Source organism: Phoca vitulina, unplaced genomic scaffold (assembly GCF_004348235.1).
Source record: "Phoca vitulina isolate PV1807 unplaced genomic scaffold, GSC_HSeal_1.0 scaffold85, whole genome shotgun sequence".
Lineage (NCBI taxonomy): Eukaryota > Metazoa > Chordata > Mammalia > Carnivora > Phocidae > Phoca > Phoca vitulina.
Window position 1 is genome coordinate 2,145,254 of NW_022589788.1, and position 22,767 is coordinate 2,168,020.

A 22,767-nucleotide genomic window follows, 5' to 3' on the forward strand; every position below is an offset into this window, starting at 1 on the left:
CCCCCCACCACACACACACCACACACACACTCCCCACATCACACAGATACATACCACACACACCACATACACGACACACATACACACAGACACATACACACACATGCACATACACGTGCACACACACAAGCGTGTGTGCGGCAATGTGAAGATGGAGCAGAGACAGGCTTGGAGATCAGGCCACAGGCCGAGGGTGCTGGCCACCTCCACACTGGAAGAGGCAAGGAGCCCTTCTCCTTTGCAGTCTCTCGAGGGAAGTACCTTGATGTTTGGCCCAGTGATACTGATTTGGGCCTTCTGGCCTCCAGAACAGCGAGAGGATGAACACCTGTGGTTTTCATCCACCTGGTTTCTAGTAGTCGGTTACAGCAGCCCCAGGAAACGAGCCCAGTACTGCTGTCAGTTTCTCATGTTGTATGTGAAGTGCTGTAACGCCGTTAAGGCGGATGGAATAAGTTAAAGATGTATCCTGTGAGCAAGGCAACAGTTGAAAGCACAACAAAGAGTTATAGCTAATAAACCAAAAAAGGAGATAAAATGGGGTCATAACAATACTCAACCCAAAAGAAAGCAGAAAAAGGGAAAAAGGCAAATAAAGAGCACCTGGGGTAAGAAGGAAAGAAATAGTGTGATGGTAGATTTAAATCTACTTAACGTCAATAATGACATTAAACAGAAGAGACAGGTTTCTTCAGATCTGATGAGAAACCAAAACCTCATATATCCTGCCTACAGTAAACCCATTTTCAGTATAAAGGTGCAAATAGCTTAAAAGTGAAAAATAAAAAGGCTGACCATGCTAGCACTGATCAGAGGGAAGCCAGGGTGCTTGTGTTAATACCAGACAGTGGATTTTAAACAAAAGCTATTACCAGAAATAGGATGGTCACTTTTATAATGATAAAGGCATCAGTTCATCAAGGGGGCATAGCAGCCCTAAATGTTTAAGTAGCTAAGTACAGAGCTTCAAAAATACATGAAGCAGAACTTGATTGAACTGCAAGGAGAAACAGACAAATCCACAATTATAGTCCAATTTCAGTAGCCTCTCTCAAACATTCTTAGAGCAGTAGACATAAAATCTGGATCTGGAAGACTTGAACAACAGTACCCACCCCTGTGGCCTGGTTGGCATTTATAGACACTCCACCCAGAACAACAGAAGACACGCTCTTCTCAGATGCTCACAGCACACTTGCCAAGAGAGACCACATGCTGAGCCATACAACAGGTCTCTAAATGTAAAAGGATTCATACAAGTATGCTTTCTGACCTCGATGGCATTGAATTGGAATCTGTTCCAGAAAGATAGTCTGGAACACAAGTAACACATTTCCACATGACCCATGGGTCACAGACAAAGTCAAAGGGGAAATCTGAAAGTATTCTGAATTGACCGAAAATAAAAACAAAGGATTTCGAAAGGTGAGGTATCCAAGGGAGGGTTATAGCCCTCGGTGCCTGTCGTAGAAAAAAAAGAAAGTTCTCAAATCAGTGACCTCCGCTTCCATCTCAGGAAACTTGATAAACAAGAGCAGATGAAACCCAAATTTAGCAGAAGAATGGACATAAAGATAAGAGCAGAAGTTATAGAAAACAGAGAAGTCTATAGAAGCTCAATAAAGCCGGAAGTGAGTTCTTTGAGAGCGTCCGTAAGATTCGTCAGACCGACCAGGCAAGAAAGAGTGGAGTCACACAAGTGTCTGGAGGGAGGGAGATGAGTTTAGTATGGGTTCTGTAGATACTAACAGGATTATAAGGGAGTATTAGGAACAACTTTGTGCAGTAAATTTGACAATTTAGGTGACATGGACAGACATGAAAGACATTTCTAAAGCTCTCTCAGGAAGAAATCTGTCACCTCATTAGTCCTGTATCAGTTTTATTAATAAAATTTAAAAATCAATATTCAATCTAGTTATTGGAGAACTTTTAAGCATGGTTAGAAATGGTATATGAACCTACTTTTTTCTTTTAATTGAGACGGGGCTGACCTATGACCTAAATTTGCAGTGTACAGAGTGTTGGTTTGATGCGTGTCTGCACTGCAGTCTGATTGCCACAGTAGTCTTAGCTGACCCTTATCAAGTCACATAGTTACTGTTTCTGTCCTGTGGTGACAGCAGTTAAGATCCGGTCTCTTAGCAACTTTGAAGTTCATAATACAGTATTATTGATTATAGTCACTATGTTGTGCATTAGATCTTCAGAACTTATTTATTACTTGCAAGTGAACCTTCTTTTATCTGTGGGTTTTATCAAGTCTAAACACAGATAACATATTGCTGATGAAAATTTTGTGTTTGAGTTGAGATGTACTGTGAAAAAGATTGTTATGTATATCAATAATTTCTTCATATTGATTAAATGTTGAAATATCATATTTTGGATATATTGGATTAAATGAAATATTATTTTTTAAAGAACTTATTTATTTATTTGTCAGAGAGAGAGCATGCGCACAAGCAGGGAAAGCTGCAGGCAGAGGGAGAGGCAGACTCCCCACTGAGCAGGGAGCCAGTGCCGGACTCGATCCCAGGATGCTGGGATCATGACCTGAGCAGAAGGCAGACGCTTAACCACTGAGCTACCCAGGCGTCCCTAAATGAAATATATTATTAAAATTAATTTTACCTGTTTCTTTTTATTTTTGATGTATCCATTAGAAAGCATAAAATCAGACATGTAGCTCACGCTGTGGTTCCGTAGCCAAGCGCTGCTTGGGGTGGCATTTGAATGCTCTACCCGCATCTGAGAGGCCTTTCCTGCTTGTGGGAGGTGTGACGTGCTGCTGGGTGTTTTGTTTCTTGCTTGTATTTGTCGATCGTTGCTAAGGTGGTCCTTTGGTTCTCTTAGGCTTGTGGCTCTTCTGACCATTGGTAGGAATTAGGATGTAGTGGGAAAGGGGGAGGACCTCCATTTCAGAGTATTCCAGGTTGAGATCATGAAACAGCAGTTGGATTTTTTTTTTTAAAGAATTTATTTATTTATTTGACAGAGAGAGACACAGCAAGAGAGGGAACACAAGCAGGGGGAGTGGGAGAGGGAGAAGCAGGCTTCCCGCGGAGCAGGGAGCCCGATGCGGGGCTCCATCCCAGGACGCTGGGATCATGACCTGAGCTGAAGGCAGATCCTTAACGACTGAGCCACCCAAGCGCCTGAGGTTTCAAAAATAACAGCATTATACAGGGGCCATATTACTGACTTGCAGTTTTCATGGTGCTGTGAAATCAGTTCCTCGAACGTGGCCCATCAGCCTGTTTCTGTCTCGACAGTGTTCAACCACATGGATCGTGACAGCCCAGACAGGCTCTCTCAGTCAAACATTGTAAGATCACTTGCAAGCATTACATAGACTCTAGTCTTTGTAGGACTGAGCTAGAGGAACAAAACCACAGCCTGGCCGTGATCGTGTGTAGTCTGCAATGTGATATGGTTATGCTTTGGAACACATCGAAAGCAAGATTTAAAAGGAGTGAAAAAGTTATATTGGTATACTGTGTTCAGGATTCCAAGCATATTGTAAGTAAGAGTAAAAGTAACCTGTTGGCAGAGAGCAGATGGCTATCTGGGAGTGAAGCAGTGTCTTTTTTCCCCTCTTTTTTTATTTTATTGAGTTTCATTACATATAAAACAGTTCTTTTTAAGATTTTTTTAACGAAACCTTTAAAAAAATGAAATTGTGTTGCAAGTACAATCTCTTTTTTTAAATAAGCTTTTACATTTTAGAATAGTTTTAGATTTACAGAAAAATTGTGAAGACAGTATAGAGAGTCCCCCTATACCCCACATCCAGTTACCCCAATTATTAGCATCTTATATTACTGTGGTATGTTTTTCACAATTAATGAATCAGTATTAATTACTTATTAACCTTCATTTTTATGTAATGTTGCTTTTCTGTTCCAGAATCCCATATAGGATCCCAGATACCTCATTGCATTTCGGTGTCACGTCTTCGTAGGTTCCTCTTGGCTGTGACAGTTTCTCCCTCTCTCTCTCTCTTTTTTTTACGTAGAAATTCTCCAGAATTTCAGAAACTTCTGGGCATCGCTATGGAACTTTTTCTGCTGTGCAGTGATGATGCAGAGTCGGATGTCCGGATGGTGGCTGACGAGTGCCTCAACAGAGTCATAAAAGTAAGACCCTGTGAGCCGTGCTCTCCGAGCAGGACTTGTGGCTGAGAGAAGAAGCTGTAACTTAACTTTCTTCTGTTTTAAGTGGCACAGTCCCTCTGGATGTTTGTGCTTGTTGCATTTGGTGTGTGCTTTGGCGGTGCTCTCGTATCTGCCCGCGTACTTGCTACCCCTGCTCAATCAGAAGGCAGTGCGTTCCCCAGAAGCCTGTGCAGTGCATAGGTCACGTGGGCACTGCTGGTGGCCCTGGGTGTTCTTGGGGAAGATGTCACTAAGGCACCAACTTTTGTTTGGGCAGAGCCTAGAGCAGCCACGAGGCCCTGGGGAGGCAGGGGACGGGTAAATGGAATCCATCTGTGGTTTCTCTGTGGTGTCTCTAGCCCCTCTTCCTTCGTCTGCTTTCCCTGCCCCTGCGGAGACCTGCTCAGGAGACGGGGCTTCTGTAACAGGCTAGCTGGGGCTGGTGTGGCGGGGCTGGGCGGAAGGAGTTCCCAGGGAAGGACGGCAGAGCCAGAAGGCCAAAGCGCTTGGGCCACAGGCGAGCTGCGGGTGGAGAGAGGACACCACTGAGAGAGGCTGACTTTGTGGCCAAGACCACCAGAGCTTTAAGCTCCTGTTTTCTACTGCCCTTGAAGATAAAGGCCTTCTTCCATAATTCTTACTGTATTGGAAAACTGTCCTTGTTTTTCTCATTCTGCCCTTCTCCTACTTTGTGTCCCCAGCGCATCCTGGTCACCTTCTTCTAGGCCACTTTGCGTTGGTGACTGGGCCTTTTGGGTTGTGTGTGCAGACTCAGATAGCACTCCCGCTGTCGGTGCGCCGGCTCTGTGGTTAGCGCTGTAAGTCTCTCCGGACGTTTTTCCTTGTTTCTTTCTCTGCAGGGATCCTTGTTTATTGGACCTTTCTAGTTTTCTTATTTTTCCCCTGCAGCTTCCAATTCCACCCCTGAAATTTACATAAGTCTTGGAGAAGAGCCCACATCTCTTCATTTTCCTTGCAGGCTTTTTCCTCATTTGGCCGGATAAACCAAGGACTACAAGCTAATGTAGATCAGTTGAATATTTCCCTTCTCGTTGGGATCTCAATAAAGAAACTGTTCTTTGGAGTCCTTCTCAGGGCTTTCTCTGGGCAGTGGTCACATTTTACATTGGCCAAGCAGTTACCCTTCCTTTCTCTTTCATGGGCCCAGCCTTCTTCAGAAAGAGGATCACCCCCTCCTGCTACGTTCAAGGAGATTGAGGCCCTCTGCCAGGCAGGTAGAGCATACGTGGATTTTGGAGTCAAGGGGACCTGTGTTTGAATCTGCCTCTGTCCCCTACTAACCGAACAACTTTGGGAAATGTATTTAATTCTGTGAGCCTATGTTTCCTTACCTACAAAGGGAATCAGACAAAGTTTGGTGGTGTGTGTGAGCGTGTGTGTGAGGATCAAAGGCGGTGATGTGCTTAGCACCATCCTGGCCACTCACTGGTCCTCCAAGTGGTAACAGGTATTATTAATAATGAGATTTAATTAAATAATTAATTTATTTTTAAAGATTTTATTTATTTATTTGACAGAGAGACAGAGCACAAGCAGGTGGAGCGGCAGATAGAGGCAGAGGGAGAAACAGACTCCCCGCTGAGCAGGGATCCTGATGCGGGGCTCGATCCCAGGACCCTGAGATCATGACCTGAGCTGAAGGCAGATGCTTAACGACTGAGCCACCCAGGCACCCCTAAGCCTGTCTTCTTTAGTGACCTATTTCCAAGAACTGCTGGACTGAATAGCTTGGTATATGTGTGGTGGTTGTTGGCCGTGACCCTGGGTCGTAACCTAAGGCCTGGGTTGTCTTTCTGGCCATCTCCTGTCCTGTTTCCTCTGTGTCAGGCCTCCCAGTGCAGAGATTCTACTTTCTCCTGTTATGGTCCCAGACGTGAAGATGAGGTCAGTCTCGACCTCTTTTTCCTGCTTGAAGGTGGGCATGGTGGGCTTTAGCTATACTTAGATCTGTGCTTCCTCAGATGCTCTAGTCTTCAGGTTCAGCAGGCTGGAGCCAGATCAGGGTCTGGCTAGATTTGCTTTCATTGTGGCAGAGGAAGGACAGGCTTGGGAGAGTGTGGATGGCCCTTGGCTGGGATGTCAGGCAGGGGCAGGAATACAGACATGGTCACTTGGGAGTCAGGTCCTAGACTTTTGTCTTCTTTTGAGTGTTGTTATATGCTTCTGATGAGACCAGACTCATAGCCCAAGCAAATGGGACATGTTGCTTTTCATTTATATAGGAAAATGCAGTGGGGATCTGATTCAGCCTGACAGCGTGCTCCTGCCTCATGTAATTTACGGTCTCAGGTGGGGAAGCACGTTTGTACAGAAATCACTCAATACATGGCACAAACTCTAAGTTCTGAGAGATGCTGACAAGTCATCATGGCACTCTGGAGACTGAGGTATCTTCTGTCTGGGAAGGCAGAAAAGGCTTCCTGGAGGTGGTGGCTAGTAGGTGAGTGAGGAGATTAGGGGCCCTCTTAAACAGTGCAGCACCCTGCCTCTCCGGGGCTCCAGGAAGCCTCTGCAGGCTCACAGAGGAGGGTGGCTCCGGTGTGTGCCCTCAGAGAATGGGAGGCATTGAGGGTCAATTCAGGGAGGTTTGTCCTTTATTTGGTAAACAGTGAGGAGCTCTCAAAGATTTTTGATGTGGTCAGTGGAGTGCTTTATTTAGGAAGAGTAACCTGGTGACTGTGTGGCCTGCCTTGGAGTAGAGAAGGACCTGCGTACCGAGAATCCACATGGGAGGCAGAGTAGTCCAGGCCTGGGAGAGTGAGGTCTGAGCCAGGACGGTGGCCCTGGGAGTGGGAGCGAGGAGGCGGAGGTGGGCTGTCATGGGCTTGATTTGGCAGCTGAGTGGGTATGTCCACTTTGGTGAGGAAAAGATTTAGGAGCAGGGAGGGGTTGGATTGCCATTACCCAGTGACTGGGAACCCCGATTCTGTGCTATTATTAGGGGTTTGAGGTTTAGTTTTCTCTTGTTATAAAGTAAGTTTGAGATTAGTTTATAAAACAAAGTGAAATAACACTTGGATGTGGCTTCTGGTTTTATTTGCAAAGTAGCATCTTACTATATGTTTGTTCGTTTTGGTGTGCTTGCTTACAGATTTAGTACAAACTGAAATGGAGGAGTTAGGATTTACAAATTTCTGAGATACTGTTATACTTCAGAAGCTCCCCAAATATGACTCTGCTTTTGATTTTCCAGCTCACTGAACCAGTAGGTGAACCCATGTGAGTTGCTAAGAGCAGCTCAGGTTGTAGACGTCATAAGCCCTATATCACATGAAAGAAGCTTGGTTTGAGGCTTGGTTACGTCTTTCCTCTCTCCTTGGTGGACAGTCCATTGGCAGTACCATTTCAGAGGAGAGGGTTCCCACGGGCGAGAGTGGGGGCTAGGAACCTTTCCTTTCCCTTCCTTCCATCTTGAGAAGCCCTCCCTAACATGGACTCTGCCTCTGGTGGTGGTTGCCTCTGGCCGTTCTTACTGGGTTGAAGTTGGCCTGGTGGCTGTTAGTTTTGGTTTGGTCCATAAGTGAGCGGGGATGGGGCAAGGAAGGTGTTGTGAGGAGCACGAGGCTCCTCGCCCTCCTTCGGGTTCTGAGCCACGGGGCTGGGAACATCCGTGCCTCGAGGGAGAACCTTCAGAAAGGACGGGGGCTCTGCCCGCCGGAGCGAGGGTCTCTGGTCTTAAAAGTATGCTCACTGCCTTGCTAGCATCACAGACTTCAGGCCATTGTTAATGTTGGGCCATCTAGCAGCGTGCACTTTAATGAAGAAGGAAACCTTTCAGGTGTTTTCTCCTCTCATTGTGTATTAAAGCTTTAATATAAGAGCATTAGAATGAATTTGAACCATCTACCATTGGATTTAAATATCATGTGGTATTTGATTGTACATCAAGTTAAATTCTTTCCCTTCTGTTTTTTTATTCAAGTGAGTGACCTGTGTCTAGTTTATTCGGTGACTTCCTGTATATATGTGCTTCTTTCTTTTTTATTTTATTTATTTATTTATTTATTTATTTATTTATTTTTAAAAAGATTTTATTTATTTATTTGACAGAGAGAGAGCACAAGCAGGGGGAGTGGCAGGCAGAGGCAGAGGGAGAAGCAGGCTCCCCGCAGAGCAGGGGGAGCCTGATGTGGGACTCGATCCCAGGACCCCAGGATCATGACCTGAGCCGAAGGCAGTCGCTTAACCAACTGAGCCACCCAGGCGCCCTATGTGCTTCTTTCTTAATGAGCAGGTTCTTAGTTTAGTTGCTGCTACATTCCACTTTGCCCCCAAGTTGAAATTTTAGTTGCCTTTTAGTTTTCTCCCGGGCTGGTGGAGTGAGTCTTACATGAACGGCTCTCTTGTGTTTTGTTGCAGGCCCTGATGGACTCCAATCTTCCGAGGCTACAGTTAGAACTCTATAAGGAAATCAAAAAGGTAGGCTTTGATTTTCTGTTATTGAGCAAATGGTACTGCTTCCCTGGATTGAGCAGTGTATATGAAATCTTGTCTTTTATTTACTAAGTGTGAATGTTAGACGGAAATGCTGTTGGTAAAGTAGACTTCACTGCTTTATTTTTCTTCATAAGGTTCCTCTTCATATTTATGAGATGGGATGGGAATTAAGTTTTCTGTCTTTGTAATTGAAGCCCTGAGACCATGATGCTTCTGCAGCAGTTACATGTTTACGTGGCCTTGTATCTAAAAATAGAAATAAGTAATCACATAAATGCTCTTGTTTCTATGAAGTCCTTTTGGAGTAGCGTGCGTGACTCTTAAATGTAACTCACCACTCTCAACCCACTCAGAACGGTGCTCCCCGGAGCCTGCGCGCCGCCTTGTGGAGGTTTGCTGAGCTGGCCCACCTGGTCCGGCCTCAGAAGTGCAGGTAAGTTGTGCGCTCTGGATTATCACTACTGTCTGTTGGTGGGAGCCGGCGCCTGTGGCTTCTTTCCCTCTCGGCTCTGGTGTCACTGGCTCAGAGGTCTTCCCTGAGCTCTAACGCTGTCAGCCTCTGCCCCCCAAGTCGCAGTCGGGGTTTCTTGGCTTGTCTTCCTTTTGTAGCACTTCTCGCTCTCAGTAATACTCGGGGACACTGTCAGTGTGCTTGTTCATTTTCTGTTGGCCCCCCTCCCCAAGAGACAGAGGTGTGTGCCCCTGATAGCGGGGGTCTTCCCTGTCTGTCCTCTGCTGCAGCCTGGCCCTGAGAGCCGTGTCTGCACGTGCTGGTTGCTGAAAAGATACTTGTCACATGGTCGAAAGTTGAGAACCAGGCTCATTGTTGCTTATAGAACAGTGTGCCTTTGTCTCTCACATGAGTTAAAACTATGACTATTAAACTGTGAATAAAGTTTGACTGGTGGGAACAGTTTGTCCTCAGTGGATTGAGAATCAGAAGAAGACCCCAGTTTTCATCTGTGCCTTCCTTCTCCTTAACCGGCAAAACTGATATCCATAGACCCTTGGCTGTGTCCCTGAGGAACACATAGTAAACATATAGGTGGAGGGGCTGAAACTCTCACTGTTAAAAAGAAACAGTGATTTATCACACTGAGTTTGAGTTTAATAAGAATCTTAAGTGGCTGCCATAGAGATACATCACTAAGGAAACTTCTTTTTATATAACCTTTTTCTTTTACTATCCTTATTTTGAAAATTTTGTTATACTTCTGAAACAGCACATCCCAAGTTCTCCACATAGCAGCCAGAGTGACCTTAAAAAATGTGATTGGGTCACGTCATTCCCTTACTTAAACTTTTTACTCATTTCCCAGAGCTGTTCAGATAAAATCCAGACTCCTTACCCAGGGAGATCTTGCCTCCAGTGGCCACCATCATCTCAGACACTCTCAGTTGACTCATTGGCCTGATTTTGCTTCTTCAAAAAGTCAGGCAGGTTCTCTTGCTCGTCATGCCTGGTTTATTTTTTTTCTGGCAAAATAGTCATCTCCTTAAGCCAGCCTAGCTTTCCTGCTATAGTCCCAGGTGAAGACCTGCTTGTCTCCGCCAAGAGAAGGCGCCTGTCACGTTAGTCCCGTGTTTGTTGAGGGGGCTCATGTGGTTTCAGCCTTCTGCCCAGTGACTGGCTTCCCCTGCGTCCTGCACTGTCTGCGCTTCCTCTCTGGAGGGCCCGGTCTTATCGCTAAGGCCTTATTTAGTTTGAACACTTAAAAATATTTCCTTGTAACGCTCCTTTTTCAAGAAAACTTTTTCATTTCTTTTTTTAACTGGTGTTTTCTTATCTATCGTTTTCTAATTTAAAATATGAATATTTTACTATTATAATTTACCACAAATAGTTTTTAAAACAAGCTTTTGAGAGTCCTCTGTGATCATAGGAGAAATGAAAGATAAGTGTCTCCCACATTAGAAGTTGGTCTGCATTTTAGCCCTCCAGTTCTTTTTGCTGAGATTTGTCTACTTTCTGTTAAGGACTGTTAATGCATATAAAAACTGGCTCTTCCCTAACAGGTACTAAATAATTGCTTATGTTTCTCGCTAAAGTAGACCTGGAAGAATAACTCCTGTTCCTTTCACATGTGCAGGCCTTACTTGGTAAACCTTTTGCCTTGCCTGACTCGAATAAGCAAGAGACCTGAGGAATCTGTTCAGGAGACCTTGGCTGCAGCTGTACCCAAAATTATGGCTTCTTTTGGCAATTTTGCAAATGACAATGAAATTAAGGTATGATTATTACCTCAAGTCACAAACATGAATGAGTCTTGTGGGCAGTTAGGGCTTTTGGACAGGCGGTCATTTGGGAGTGCTTCTTGGGTTATACTGCTTCATGATTTAGATGAAAATCTTTTTAATTATTTTGAGGCACACTAAGAGCTTCTTTCTACTTCCGCTTTCTTATCATGCGGTGAAGAGTTAAGTAGGGAGAGGGTATATAGATGCAAATTCAAAAGGTGATTTTCCAGAACAGATTGATTTTTGGTGTATTAGACTGACTCTTTAACCTAACTTGGGAGAGGTGACTGTCCCAGGAGTGCAGGCAGGAGAAAGCCCAGTGATGATGGCCTTGTAGCTGGTGGGGACCACTTGCCTTCCTGTTTGTTCTGTGCCTCAACAAGCAGAACAACCTCCCCACCCACGTTTGTGTTTTGTTTTTAATGTCCAGAAGTTGTGACCCTGCCACATAGTGTGAGGATTATAGATTCTTGACTTCCTCCTTTTTGTGGGTCAGTCCTTTGTTAGTGTTTCTTTTGGTATTTCCCTCCACATTTCTAGATAGCAAGCTATATAGCATGTATATTATAGCAATGTACTGCTAGTTTTGGTTTTTTTTTTAAATTATTTTTACTATGAAAGATAAATTTAACCCTAACCTGGCTCCCATCTTACTATAGTTATATCAGTATTCAGTGTGACATTATCATGTCCAAGTAATAGTCACAACTAGTTATGATCTGTCCTTGTATTCTACTTCTTTATTGAACTTTTTGTTTTTTTGGGATTTAATAATTGCCTCCTTTTTATTTTGCTTGTTATTCTTTGGCCATTTATGTCTTCTCATACCTTCAAATAGCTTTGTAAAATGTGTCTCAATGCAATTCTTCACATGACAGATAATTTATTGGGTTCGTTTTCTCCACCAGAGTCCTTTGTCCTAGAATTCTCCCTCTGTTTGCCTCAGTCTGGTCCAGATGCTCTTTAGGTCTGAGGACTTTTCTTTGCTGTCCTCCTAGGAATTATTTTTGCTGCTCTCCTGTTGGATGCCTGATTTCTAGATGCCATATCTTTACCTTCCTAGGCATACTCCCTTATTATGATGGTATTTTGTTATGTTTTATTTCTATTTTCCTTTTCTTTTTTTCTGTACTTTATAGATGTCCATCTGTATGTTGAGTTTTTGTTCCTGCTGTTGTATTTTTAATTTCTAAGAGCTCCTTCTTGTGTTCAGAATGTTTATGTTTTCTGGCATCCTCTTCTTGTTTCGTGAATACACTCCTTATCTTCTGAGGATATTTTTTGACAGTTTTCTTGACAACTTTCTTTGACTTCTTCATTCACTTTTATGTTGGCAGTTTTCCATTTAGATTTGAGTGAGACTCTAAAAAGCTTATTGGAAGCAAGTGTGTGGCAGGGTCTGTCCCATGGTGGGCTTCATGAGGTATAATGGATGGTGAGCCTCCTTTTCCACTGACACTGCATAAGTGTCAGTCTCAGTAAGTCTTTTCCTCTTGAGGTGGTCAGTATCCCTAGAGGAAGGTTCCTCATTCTCCTGCTTGGAGGGTAAGCCTGCTGTGTTTGTCCTGGGATCCTGGGATAGAGGGGGCGAACGGTCTCACCGGTCAGAATGCACACTCTTTTCTTCATTTGTCTGTTTTCTGTCCGTGCCTCATGTCTGACCTCGGCTATGCCAACATCTCTGGAGATTATCCCCTAGTCTTTGCGGGAGGTGGGAAGCGAAGGCAATGTCCTGGGCTGCCCCGGGTGAGAGGAGACCCAGGGCTGAGTGGCCGGCAGTGTGCACAGGGGCAGACAGGCTGCTTTCAGATGTTTCTGGGGCCTCCCAAGCCCGAGCTGTTCTTGCAGTTCTGTGGCTTGAGGGAGCTTGCCTTTTGTTAGTGGCCTTCAGACCCCCCACCCCCAACTCCCAAAAAAGCTTACCTGCGAGCATCTTCCTGTGGGCCGCAAGGTAGGCAGTCGTCACTTGTTTACTTTCTAGCTTGCAGAATTTGTGCACGGCTCTCGCTGCTCTTGTCCCTGTCCTGTTCTTTTTGTCCTTGTAAGTCGATGCTTTTTAAAACTTGTGCACATGATTTTAGGGGAGTGTCTGGGTGGCAGAGGTTCGTTCACACATCCAACCCAACACGTTTGTTCCGAAGTCTCCTCACCTCAGGTGTATTTTCATTCTCAGGATGACCTGTCACAGACTGAGACTCCTCCTGAGGCTTGTTTTACTCACGTGTAGGCAGCACAGAAATGACTGCTGTGCCCCTTGGTGAACCGTCGCGAAGTGGAGGAGAGCGTTGCCAGCCCCCGGGGCCCCTCGTGCCCGCCCCCGTCACTGCTCCCCCTCCTCCCTGGAGTGACCGCTGACCTGGCTTCTGAAGCCACGGGGACTGTTCTTAAATTCGACAGATGTAGAGGTGTGCAGTATGCATTCTTTTTGTCTCATTTTCTTTGTTGCTGCACATTAAGTCAGTGAGAGTCTCATGTCATCGGTGTGTTAACTGATGCAGATTTTATACTTGCGGGGCACGCCACTCCGCGAACACACCACGGTTTATCACTTATCGTAGCCGAGCGTCTGGCCGGTTCTGCTTTGTGGCCACTGCGAGCGCTGCCGCTGCGCCCGCCCGTGCGTGTGTCGTGTGGAGCACAGGTACAGGCTGCGTCGTGGGTCCGACCGGGCGTCGCTGGCGCAGGGACATGCGTTTTGTCTTCGGTAGGTGCTGCCGAGCGTCTGCCCCTGCTCACGCCTGTGTCCGTGACGTGCGAGAGCCCCATGGCTCTGCCTCCCCCTGGACCTCACTGCTGCGGGCCCCTTCAATGGCCATTCTCATGACTGTGCCCTGGTGGCGTATTTTGATTTTAATTTCCGTTTCCATCCCCTATAGTACTCTTGACTTTAAATGATTTTACATCTTTTCCCTTTTGAAGTACTCTTAAAAATATGTCCTACACATTTATTGAAAAGTGAAGATGTCTGCCCTAAAATCTAGCACACTTCCTTCCCGTTATGAGAAGAGCCTGCCTGTGGTCTGGGTACCTCCTGCCAGCTGCCTTCTCAGCACTGTGGGATCTGGACCTGAGAAGGCCTCCTCAGACTCTGAGATTCAGTTTTATTATTCCAGACTATTGAAGTTCACCGTGGGCTCACTGTTTATAATAATGCTCAGCTTTCACTGTGCTTGTAAGTGTGGACTGATACGGAATGATTCGTACTAGTTCAATGACGTATGTATGTGTGTTTTCACTCAGACGAGTTACTTTAAGGTGCCAGTATCTTTTCTCAGAGTTAAGAAGGTTTGTCTGAGGTAAGTTGACTGGGTTCTCAGGAGGAACTGGAGGCCCCAAACCGTGGGGGACATCCTGGGGCTGAGGGTCTGGTCCTCTGCCTTTCTGGTTCCAGAGCTCTAGTCTGTAAGCTCACCAAGAATGGATGAGCCTCTGAGAACCAGTTGGTGCTAACCATACTGTTAAGAAGGAGCTTCTTTATAAGTCAGATGCCAGTCTGTTAACGTGCTGCTCGTTTGCCTGGGTTCAGGGCTCAGTGGTGGTGCCCTGACGGTATCCCCAGCCCAGGTAGCTTTGCTCAGTGAATGCCGAACAGTAACGGGGACCAAATTGTTGCTCAGGGTGGGTTTTAGAGTGATGGAAATGGGTGTTCTTATGTAAGCTAGTTCCCCAACTCAGGAAGCTAGATGGTCATGCCTTTTCTTTTTTTTTTTAAGATTTATTTATGAGAGAGAGTGCCTGCGATGGGGGGGGGGGGGGTGGCAGAGCAGAGGGGGAGAGAGAGAGAGAGAGAAGCAAACTCCCCACTGGCAGGGAGCCCAACGCAGGGGCTCAATCTCCCGACCAGGAGATCACGACCTAAGTGAAAACCAAGAGTTGGGCGCTCAACCGAGCCATCCAGGCGGCCCACGCCTTTTCATTCTTTGGATATTTTTGTTAAGATTTAAATGGCCATCGTTGGAATTCTAGCATGATCTACTTTGGGTTATCCTGGAGGTTCTGTGACAAAGTCTTCTCTCCTTAGGAAAATACTCGGGCGCTCCGCTGCTGCGCCCCAGCTCATTAGCACTTTCCAGAGCAGGGAGCGTCTCTCGGTGGTGTTAGCAGCACTCCCGCAGGCCGACTCAGGCGGGGATGTGGCTGTCCTCGGCTACTGCGCTTTTCTCCTTGACTTCCTTATTTGGGTTTTGTTTGTTTGTTTTTTTTTACTGTCTTTATTTTACATGGCGTCGTTTACTAACCCCATACCCAGATGCTGTGGGTGCACCTTTCCTAGAGGCTCAGGTTTTTACTCTTGGGTAGAGGACATAGATACTGAGCAAGTCCTTACTTATAGTAAGGAAGTAAATAGACTCCTTCTGCAAACTGCTTTGGAATATCCCAAATTTGGGGTGCTTTTATTCAGCTGTAGGGAAGTCCAATTGGTCATAACCTATACTCTGTAAGAATTTGGAGTAATTTTATGAAATAACATGATAAGCTTCCTAGGAGTTTTGTCTTTTATCTACTTGGATTTTTGCTGCCCTAGGTTCTATTAAAGGCTTTCATAGCGAATCTGAAGTCAAGCTCCCCGACCATTCGGCGGACGGCGGCTGGCTCAGCGGTGAGCATCTGCCAGCACTCGAGAAGGACGCAGTATTTTTATAGCTGGCTACTAAATGTGCTCTTAGGTAAGAGGTAGTTGTATGAGTGATTTTCCCCACGGTGTGCTGGAGTCTCTAGCATTTACCTGAGACACATCTTTTAAATTCTTTTAAAATCAGGCAGTGCCTTAGCTCCCAGCCCAGGCCCTTTGGTGCTGGCCGACTAGTGAATGGGGACTGTGTTGAGGCTGCCATGAGCCCATGTTGGGTGTTGTGACGATTAGGACAAGGGGCCCCCTCTGTGCAGAAGTGTGGGCGCCCCTGTGCCCGAGGACAGCTGGCCCCCATGCAGCAGACTGCACAGCTGTGCGTGTGGGCTCTGAGTGTAGTAAGGCTCTGAGGCCCGACGCGGAGCCTGGGGTCTTTGCAGGTTCTCTGCCGATGGTTTCTCCTGTCCGTGGACTCGTTTATGGAAATCAGCACTAGCAAGGGCGGAGGGGAGCATGTGGATATTTGATATGAAAGAACGGCCTGACGCTCCTATGCAGCCGAACTCCCTCTAACGGGCTTGCTCAGCTAAGGATGCAAAGGTTATTAAAGCCTTTCCTAGATTTTGGCCTAAAGATGAGATACCTGTGTATTTTCCCACAGTAATGTTTGTGCCATCTTTATGCCTCACTACCAACCTCATAACACCGTTCTACTCTGGGTCTCTTCTTTTAAACAAATTAAGCCCTGAGTCCCCCAGCAGATGATGATGTGAAGAGATCTCGTTGCTCCCATACAGGTTTGCTGGTCCCTGTTGAGGGTGAACATTCTACCCTCCTGATTCTGGGAGTGCTGCTCACACTGAGATACCTGGTGCCCTTGCTGCAGCAGCAGGTCAAGGACACGAGCCTGAAAGGCAGCTTTGGGGTGACACGGAAAGAACTGGAAGTCTCCCCCTCGACAGAGCAGCTTATCCAGGTAGGAGCCACGTGCTTTGCCCTGGTGCCTGTACGTATATGATGGACATTCGAAGAATCAAAACATACGGAAGAGAAACGGCAGAACCAAGGGCTAAGAGCTTGGTCTTTTCAGCTGGACCACCTGGTTCAGATCCTGGGTCACGACCCCTAGCCACGTGACCTCTGGATGGCAGTGACATCAGAGTACAACGAAGGTAATCTCTCGTAAGGTTACCGAGAATGTTACATATGCCCCTTAGGCTCCTGCCTGGCACAGAGAATGCTCTTACCCTGTTTGTAAAACCAGGACTCAAGAGATGGGTTCCTCCATTCAGTAAGTATTTATTGAGCACCCACTGTGTGCTAGGCACCAGGACAGGTGCTGGGGATACATTGGTGATCATTTTGGGTATGGTCTCTGCCCCTGGAACCTGTGGTCTGGTACACTAGGGTATGCACCAGGGAGTTAGGGACACGGTCCGTTGGAGTATAGGAACAGCATGTCAAAGCTTCTCTTTCCAATACAGAGAAACCCCATATACATTCTAATACAATGTGATCTGCATCTGACTTCAATGATGGACTTCATTTCTTCGCAGCTTGCTCATCCAGATTATTTTCTCAACCTTGAAACAGTACAGCTACATTTTAAGCAATTGGATTTTGTGAACTTGGCTTAAAATGTTAGGGTTTTGGGTGCCTAGGTGGCTCAGTTGGTTAAGCGACTGCCTTCGGTTCAGGCCATGATCCTGAAGTCCCTGGATCGAGTCCCGTGTCAGGCTCCCCGCTCAGCAGGGAGTCTGCTTCTCCCTCTGACCCTCCCCCCTCTTATGTTCTCTCTCTCATTCTCTCTCTCTCAAATAAATAAATAAAATCTTTAAAAAAAAAAAAATGTTAGGGTTTTACCATATTGAATGTACTGGATGCTGCCAAAGCCCCTACCCTTTCTATAAGTCAGATGGCCACTTGGCACATACAGGAGTTGAGACAACAGTCCGGGGTCCTGAGAGGGCTGCCTTGGCTCTGTTTTCTATATTGGCGACGTTGTAGTTCATAGGTATTTCGGTCAAGTGGACTTAGGAGTTGTGTCCTTTGCCTAAATTTTGTAGGGTACAAGATTGTAAGTGGCTTAAAGTAATTCTTACATAGAAATCATGAATTGAAGATGATTTAATTATTTAAGCATTGAGTCAGGTAATACTTGCAAAGTGCTTAGAATCCTTCCTGGTGCGTGGTGAGGCCCTGGGAATGTGGGTGGATGGGGGGTAACCAAGCAGGAGTAGGCTCTAAGAATCTCTGGGGGTGATTCTCCAACCAGCTGCCCTTCAGCTGTCCCCCGGAATACAAGCAATAGCATTCTTATGAGATAGGGCACTGAATGATGGTGCCCTCACAAAAACATTACTGGATGTTTTAGTGAGTAAGACAGGTGTTCTAGTGGTAATAATACATTTAAAAAATAGGTTATTTCATCCTTACCTTGTCTGTTTGTTTTACTTTTTATTATGGAGATTTCCAGACATACAGCAGTAGACAGAATAGCATTGTAAACTGCCTTCAGTAATTATCACCTGTGTTAATAATTGTCAACTCAGGGCCAATTATGGTTCACTTATAATCCCACTTCTCTCTTTTTGTATTATTTTGAAGCAAATCCCAATCATCATATTAATTTATCTGTAAGCATTCTGGTATATATCCTTATAGGTAAGAACTCATCTTTGTTTTTAAAACTTAATGACAATGCCATTGTCACATCTTTTTTTTTTTTTTATAAACATTTTTTTTCTTGGAGAGCTGATTTTTTAGCATTTACGAGCACCATCTTTTTTTTTTTTTTTAAAGATTTTATTTATTTATTCATGAGAGACAGAGAGAAAGGCAGAGGCAGAGGGAGAAGCAGGCCAGGACCCTGAGATCATGACCCGAGCCGAAGGCAGATGCTTAACCCACTGAGCCACCCAGGCCCCCATTGTCACATCTAAAAAAAAGGAACATTTTCTGCACATCAAATACCCTCTCACCCTCTGTCAGGTGTTTCCTCTTTTGGAATCAGTATGCAAATAAGATTGGAGCTCATTTTTTTTTTTTTAAGATTTTATTTATTTATTTCAGACACAGAGAGAGAGAGAGAGCATGAGCAGGGGGAGGGGCAGAGGGGGAGAAGCAGGCTCCCCGCTGAGTGAGGAGCCCCATGCGGGGCTCGATCCCAGGACCCCGGGATCATGACCTGAGCCGAAGGTAGACGCTTAACCATCTGAGCCACCCAGGGGCCCCTGGAGTTCCATTTGTTGGAGAAACAGGTTGTCCTTTGGAACTCCTGGCCGTCGGATGTATTACTTGCCATCCCATTGTGTAAATTAACATATTTCTTTGTCTCTGTATTTCCTATAAATTGATAACAAGCTAGAGTCTTGTCGGATTTAGTGTACATTTTATAATGTACATGATATCTGAGTTCTGTAGTACTTATGTAACATTTTTTAAAAAGATTTTATTTATTTGAGAGAGAGTGTGACTGAGAGAGAGAGAGGGAGAGAGAACATGCACAGGGGTGGAGGAGGGGCAGAGGGAGAAGGAGGCTCCTCGCTGAGCAGGGAGCCTGACTCAGGGCTCGATCCCAGGACCCCAGGATCATGACCTCAGCTGAAGGCAGATGCCTAACCGACTGAGCCATCCAGGCACCCCTATGATATTTTAAAATAAATACGTAAGTATTAGGATTACATACTCAGAATTTTCTTCTGATGTTTTAAGAAAAAGCCTGCTTAGTCAAGAAATTTTGGAGACCATTGGTCTACTGGGATAAGCAAGCAAACAATCACTAGATGGTGTGGTAAGGTGGGGGGTGGGGGGTGCTGTAGGGGCACAAAGCGGGGAGCCCCTGTCTCATCAAGGTCGGGGAGGCATACTGGAGAAGTACGAGCTGATGCTGATGGGTGAGTGGGATTTGACCAGACACAGGGAGTTGGGGGAAGTTTTATAGACAGACTACAGCCTTTCTCCGGTCTGAGGAGTGAGCATGGGGGCGCACATGCGCAGACGGGCACTGGTGTGGGTCCTGTGAAGGGCTCAGGGCTTCTCGTACGTTAGCAGGGGTGCTGGTGCAAGAGCAGAGCAGGGCCCAGTGGCCTGTTTCTGTAGGGCCAACTGGAGCTGCACCAGCGGAGCAGAAAAGCAGCCAGACGATCCACAGAGGTGGCTGCGCTCCGAGAAAACCGTACAGGAAAGGTGTTGGGCCAGATTTGGCCGTGGACTGTGGTTTGCAGGCCTGCAGCCCCTGTGGTGATAGGGGCCGCCCTCAGAAGAACAAGGCGCCAGCGATTGAAAGAAGCTGCCTCAGAGACTTTTACTTTTTTTTATACCCTTCTAGACTGTTGTTTTTTTTTTTTTAATACATATACTTTTATGATATTAAAGGTAGGGCTGCCCAACTTACCAAGTAAACATACAGGGTGTCAGTTAAATTTGAATTGCAGAGACATCATGAGTAATTTTGTGGTGCAGGTATGCCTGAAATTGCACAGGACATAGGCCGCAAAATTATTTGTTTATCTGAAATTCAAATCTAACTGGGTGCTTAATACTTTACTGGGCAATGCTAACGAAATGGAAAAAGAGGGGCACCCCGCTGGCTTAGTCTCAGTCTGAAGAGCACGCGACTCTTGATCTCAGAGTCATGAGTTCCAGCCCCATGCTGGGTGTAGAGATTCCAAAAAAAAAAAAAATAAGGGGCACCTGGGGGGCTCAATCGGTGAAGCATCTGCCTTCAGCTCAGGTCATGATCCCAGGGTCCTGGGATCGAGTCCCGCATCGGGCTCCCTGCTCAGCGGGGATTCTGCTTCTCCCTTTCTTTCTGCCCCTCCTGCCCACTCTCTCTCTCAAATAAGTAAATAAAATCTTTAAAAAAATTAAAATAAAAATAAAAAAATACAAGGAAAAAGCATGCATCTGGTGTGTTCATATAACGTAATAGAGTATTACAAGCACGAGTAAAATCTGACGGGACGCCTTCGCTATGTGGGAACTTCTTCCATGGTGCTTAGGGCGGTGTCTCTTGCACACCGTGCAGGAGAGCGGCTGTGCTCGCCGTGTATGTGAGCCTTCTTCTCCGTCTCCTCATCACCAGTCAGGCAGCCGATGGTCTTGATTAGCATGCTGCTGCGCTTGTGGGAGTGCTGTCCTTACTTGTCAGGACAAAGCCACAGGGACTTGGAAAACATCGCGGAAGCCATGATGGAGACATTTCTAGAGGCAGAAATTGAGGCACAGCTTTTGCTAACGTAAGACTCAAACACGAAAACCGTGAATCCTCGGACACGTTTTAAAAACCCCGGCGATAACGCTTGCACCTCTGCCTCCAGGTCTACGAGCTGACCCTGCAGTACACTCAGCACCGAGACCACAACGCCGTGACCGGAGCGCTGGAGCTCCTGCAGCAGCTGCTCAGGACGCCACCGCCCGAGCTCCTGCAGGCCCTGAGCACGCCGGGCGGCGGACCACTCGCCGCCGCTCACCGCCAGCCCGGCTGCCGGAGCCGCAGCGGCAGCATCGTGGAGCTGCTAGGTGCGTTTGCTGCCGTGGGACCCTGTGCCACGCCGGCCCCCTCGTGGGACCCGGGGCCGCCACTGCGCCGGGCAGGGCACGGCTCAGCTCCTCAGACACCCAGGCTGTAGGCGGGAGGACGGGAGGGTGGCAAGGTTAGGTGACAACGTGAGGCCTGCCTCTGAAGCTGGCTTCTCCACTCTGACCCGGCCACCTCCCCGTGGTATCTCGTCCATCGTGAAACGAAAATTTGGGGAAAGTATTGCAGGACCCTCGTGCCACTGGGCCAGAGATGGGATCTTCAGGTCCTTGTGGGGATTTTAGAGTTCCTTTCTGCCCTTGAGGCCCTTTTTTGCTGTCCTCACTGACTCTAGGACACCCCCTCCTCTACGCCGCCACTACTCTTCTTTATGCTTTTGGGGATTGGGCCCTCATCCCTCCACAGGGTGCTGCCCTGCGGCCTGACCACTGGTTTTCCTCCAGCCCCTTGCGAGCTGGAGTAGATGGGATCCCTGAAGCATGGCCTTTAGAGCTGGCTTTGCCACAGAGGAGGCTCCTGGGGCCTCTGTGGACTCCAGGCCTCACCTGAGCTGACTTAGTACAGTGCACGCGCCGCATGGCCTTTACTCAGCAGCGTTGGCGACCTAGAGACGTCATTGCTGCCTCGTTTGAACATAAATGTTTGCCGGAGCCACGAGCAGAAAATGAGGATGTGCCTGTCCACGTCCTGTGTACTCCAGAATCCTTTTCTCTGTGGAATGCATGCCATACAAATACTAATGACTAATGATTGTTTCCAATGGAAATTTGTATTTGATTAGTAGTTGACCAAGCAATTTGAGATTTCTAATGTTTTTAATTTGACTTTTTAAATGCACGTTATTTGCACTCTTTGACGTTTTAGGTCGTATCTTTAGAACTGTGTATTGGGGTGTTGGTGTGATTTTCGTGTGTCAGGATTCAGGTGTCGCAGTGTGGTGTTTAAGCACCGCCTGAGGAAATACGTTCGTTCACACACTCTGTAGTTCTAAAGTTGAATCACGCTTTTTGAAGATTTTCAAATGCCTTCTGCATTTTAGCTGCTTGTTACCTTAATTTCATCTGTCATTTTCTGTGATTTACAGCTGGAGGGGGTTCTTCATGCAGCCCTGTCCTTTCAAGAAAACAAAAAGGTGATTATCTCAGAAATCAGAGTCTCATGTTGAGTCTCGCTGCTTTTTCTGTATTTCTGTAATGCTGCCGACTGTGCCCGTCCTCTTCTCCACAGAGCGATTGTATGTATAAATATAACTGGCCTTAGAATGGTTCTGGACGGCGGCTTTTGAAAATTGCTTGAATCAAAATGGCTTTGTCATAAATTTCTAATGCTTCAGGTCAGGGGTCAGCAAACTTTTTCTGTAAAGGGCCTGTTTTAGCCTTGTGGGCCTTCCTGCCTCCTCTCTATTCGGCTCTGTCTTGGGGCAGAAGGCAGCCACGGGTGATGCTCAGCTCACGGCTGTGGCTTCCTTCCCATGAAACTGGATTTCCAGAAGTAGGCCTGCCCTAGTTTGCCTGCTGCTTGCCTTAGAGACTGTGTTATGTTTTGTAAAGGTAACTTACCTTTCCTTTGAATTCTGTGTAACATTAGTGAGGAATGATGTTTGGTTAATTATTGGGTTAATTTGGGCTGATGATAATTTTTCAGCCATATTTAGCTATGCACATGCCAGAACATTCTGGTAACAGTCAATTTATTTTTATTAAAGGGTTTCTGATCTCTAATCGGATAGTTTTAGTACACATGAACACTTTTTCACCACACCAATTGTTTTCTTTTCCGGTCTGGATTTCCATAGGAAAGAA

General features: G+C 46.2%; 2 protein-coding genes across 3 annotated transcripts in view; one reads left to right on the forward strand and one right to left on the reverse strand.

Moving 5' to 3' along the window:
- The window catches only part of MFSD10 (major facilitator superfamily domain containing 10), a 631,579-nt gene that overhangs the window by 144,602 nt on the left and 464,210 nt on the right, over positions 1-22,767 (reverse strand). The gene's annotated exons all lie outside the window — the stretch shown is intronic.
- HTT (huntingtin) overlaps positions 1-22,767 on the forward strand; it is a 140,015-nt gene that overhangs the window by 18,498 nt on the left and 98,750 nt on the right. For both annotated transcript variants that reach the window (XM_032395577.1, XM_032395579.1), the window contains exons 3-10: positions 4,019-4,139; positions 8,538-8,597; positions 8,969-9,048; positions 10,706-10,844; positions 15,379-15,520; positions 16,221-16,399; positions 20,745-20,946; positions 22,050-22,097. In XM_032395577.1, the coding sequence (XP_032251468.1) occupies positions 4,019-4,139; positions 8,538-8,597; positions 8,969-9,048; positions 10,706-10,844; positions 15,379-15,520; positions 16,221-16,399; positions 20,745-20,946; positions 22,050-22,097 (971 nt within the window). The remainder of the gene's footprint in view (positions 1-4,018; positions 4,140-8,537; positions 8,598-8,968; positions 9,049-10,705; positions 10,845-15,378; positions 15,521-16,220; positions 16,400-20,744; positions 20,947-22,049; positions 22,098-22,767) is intronic.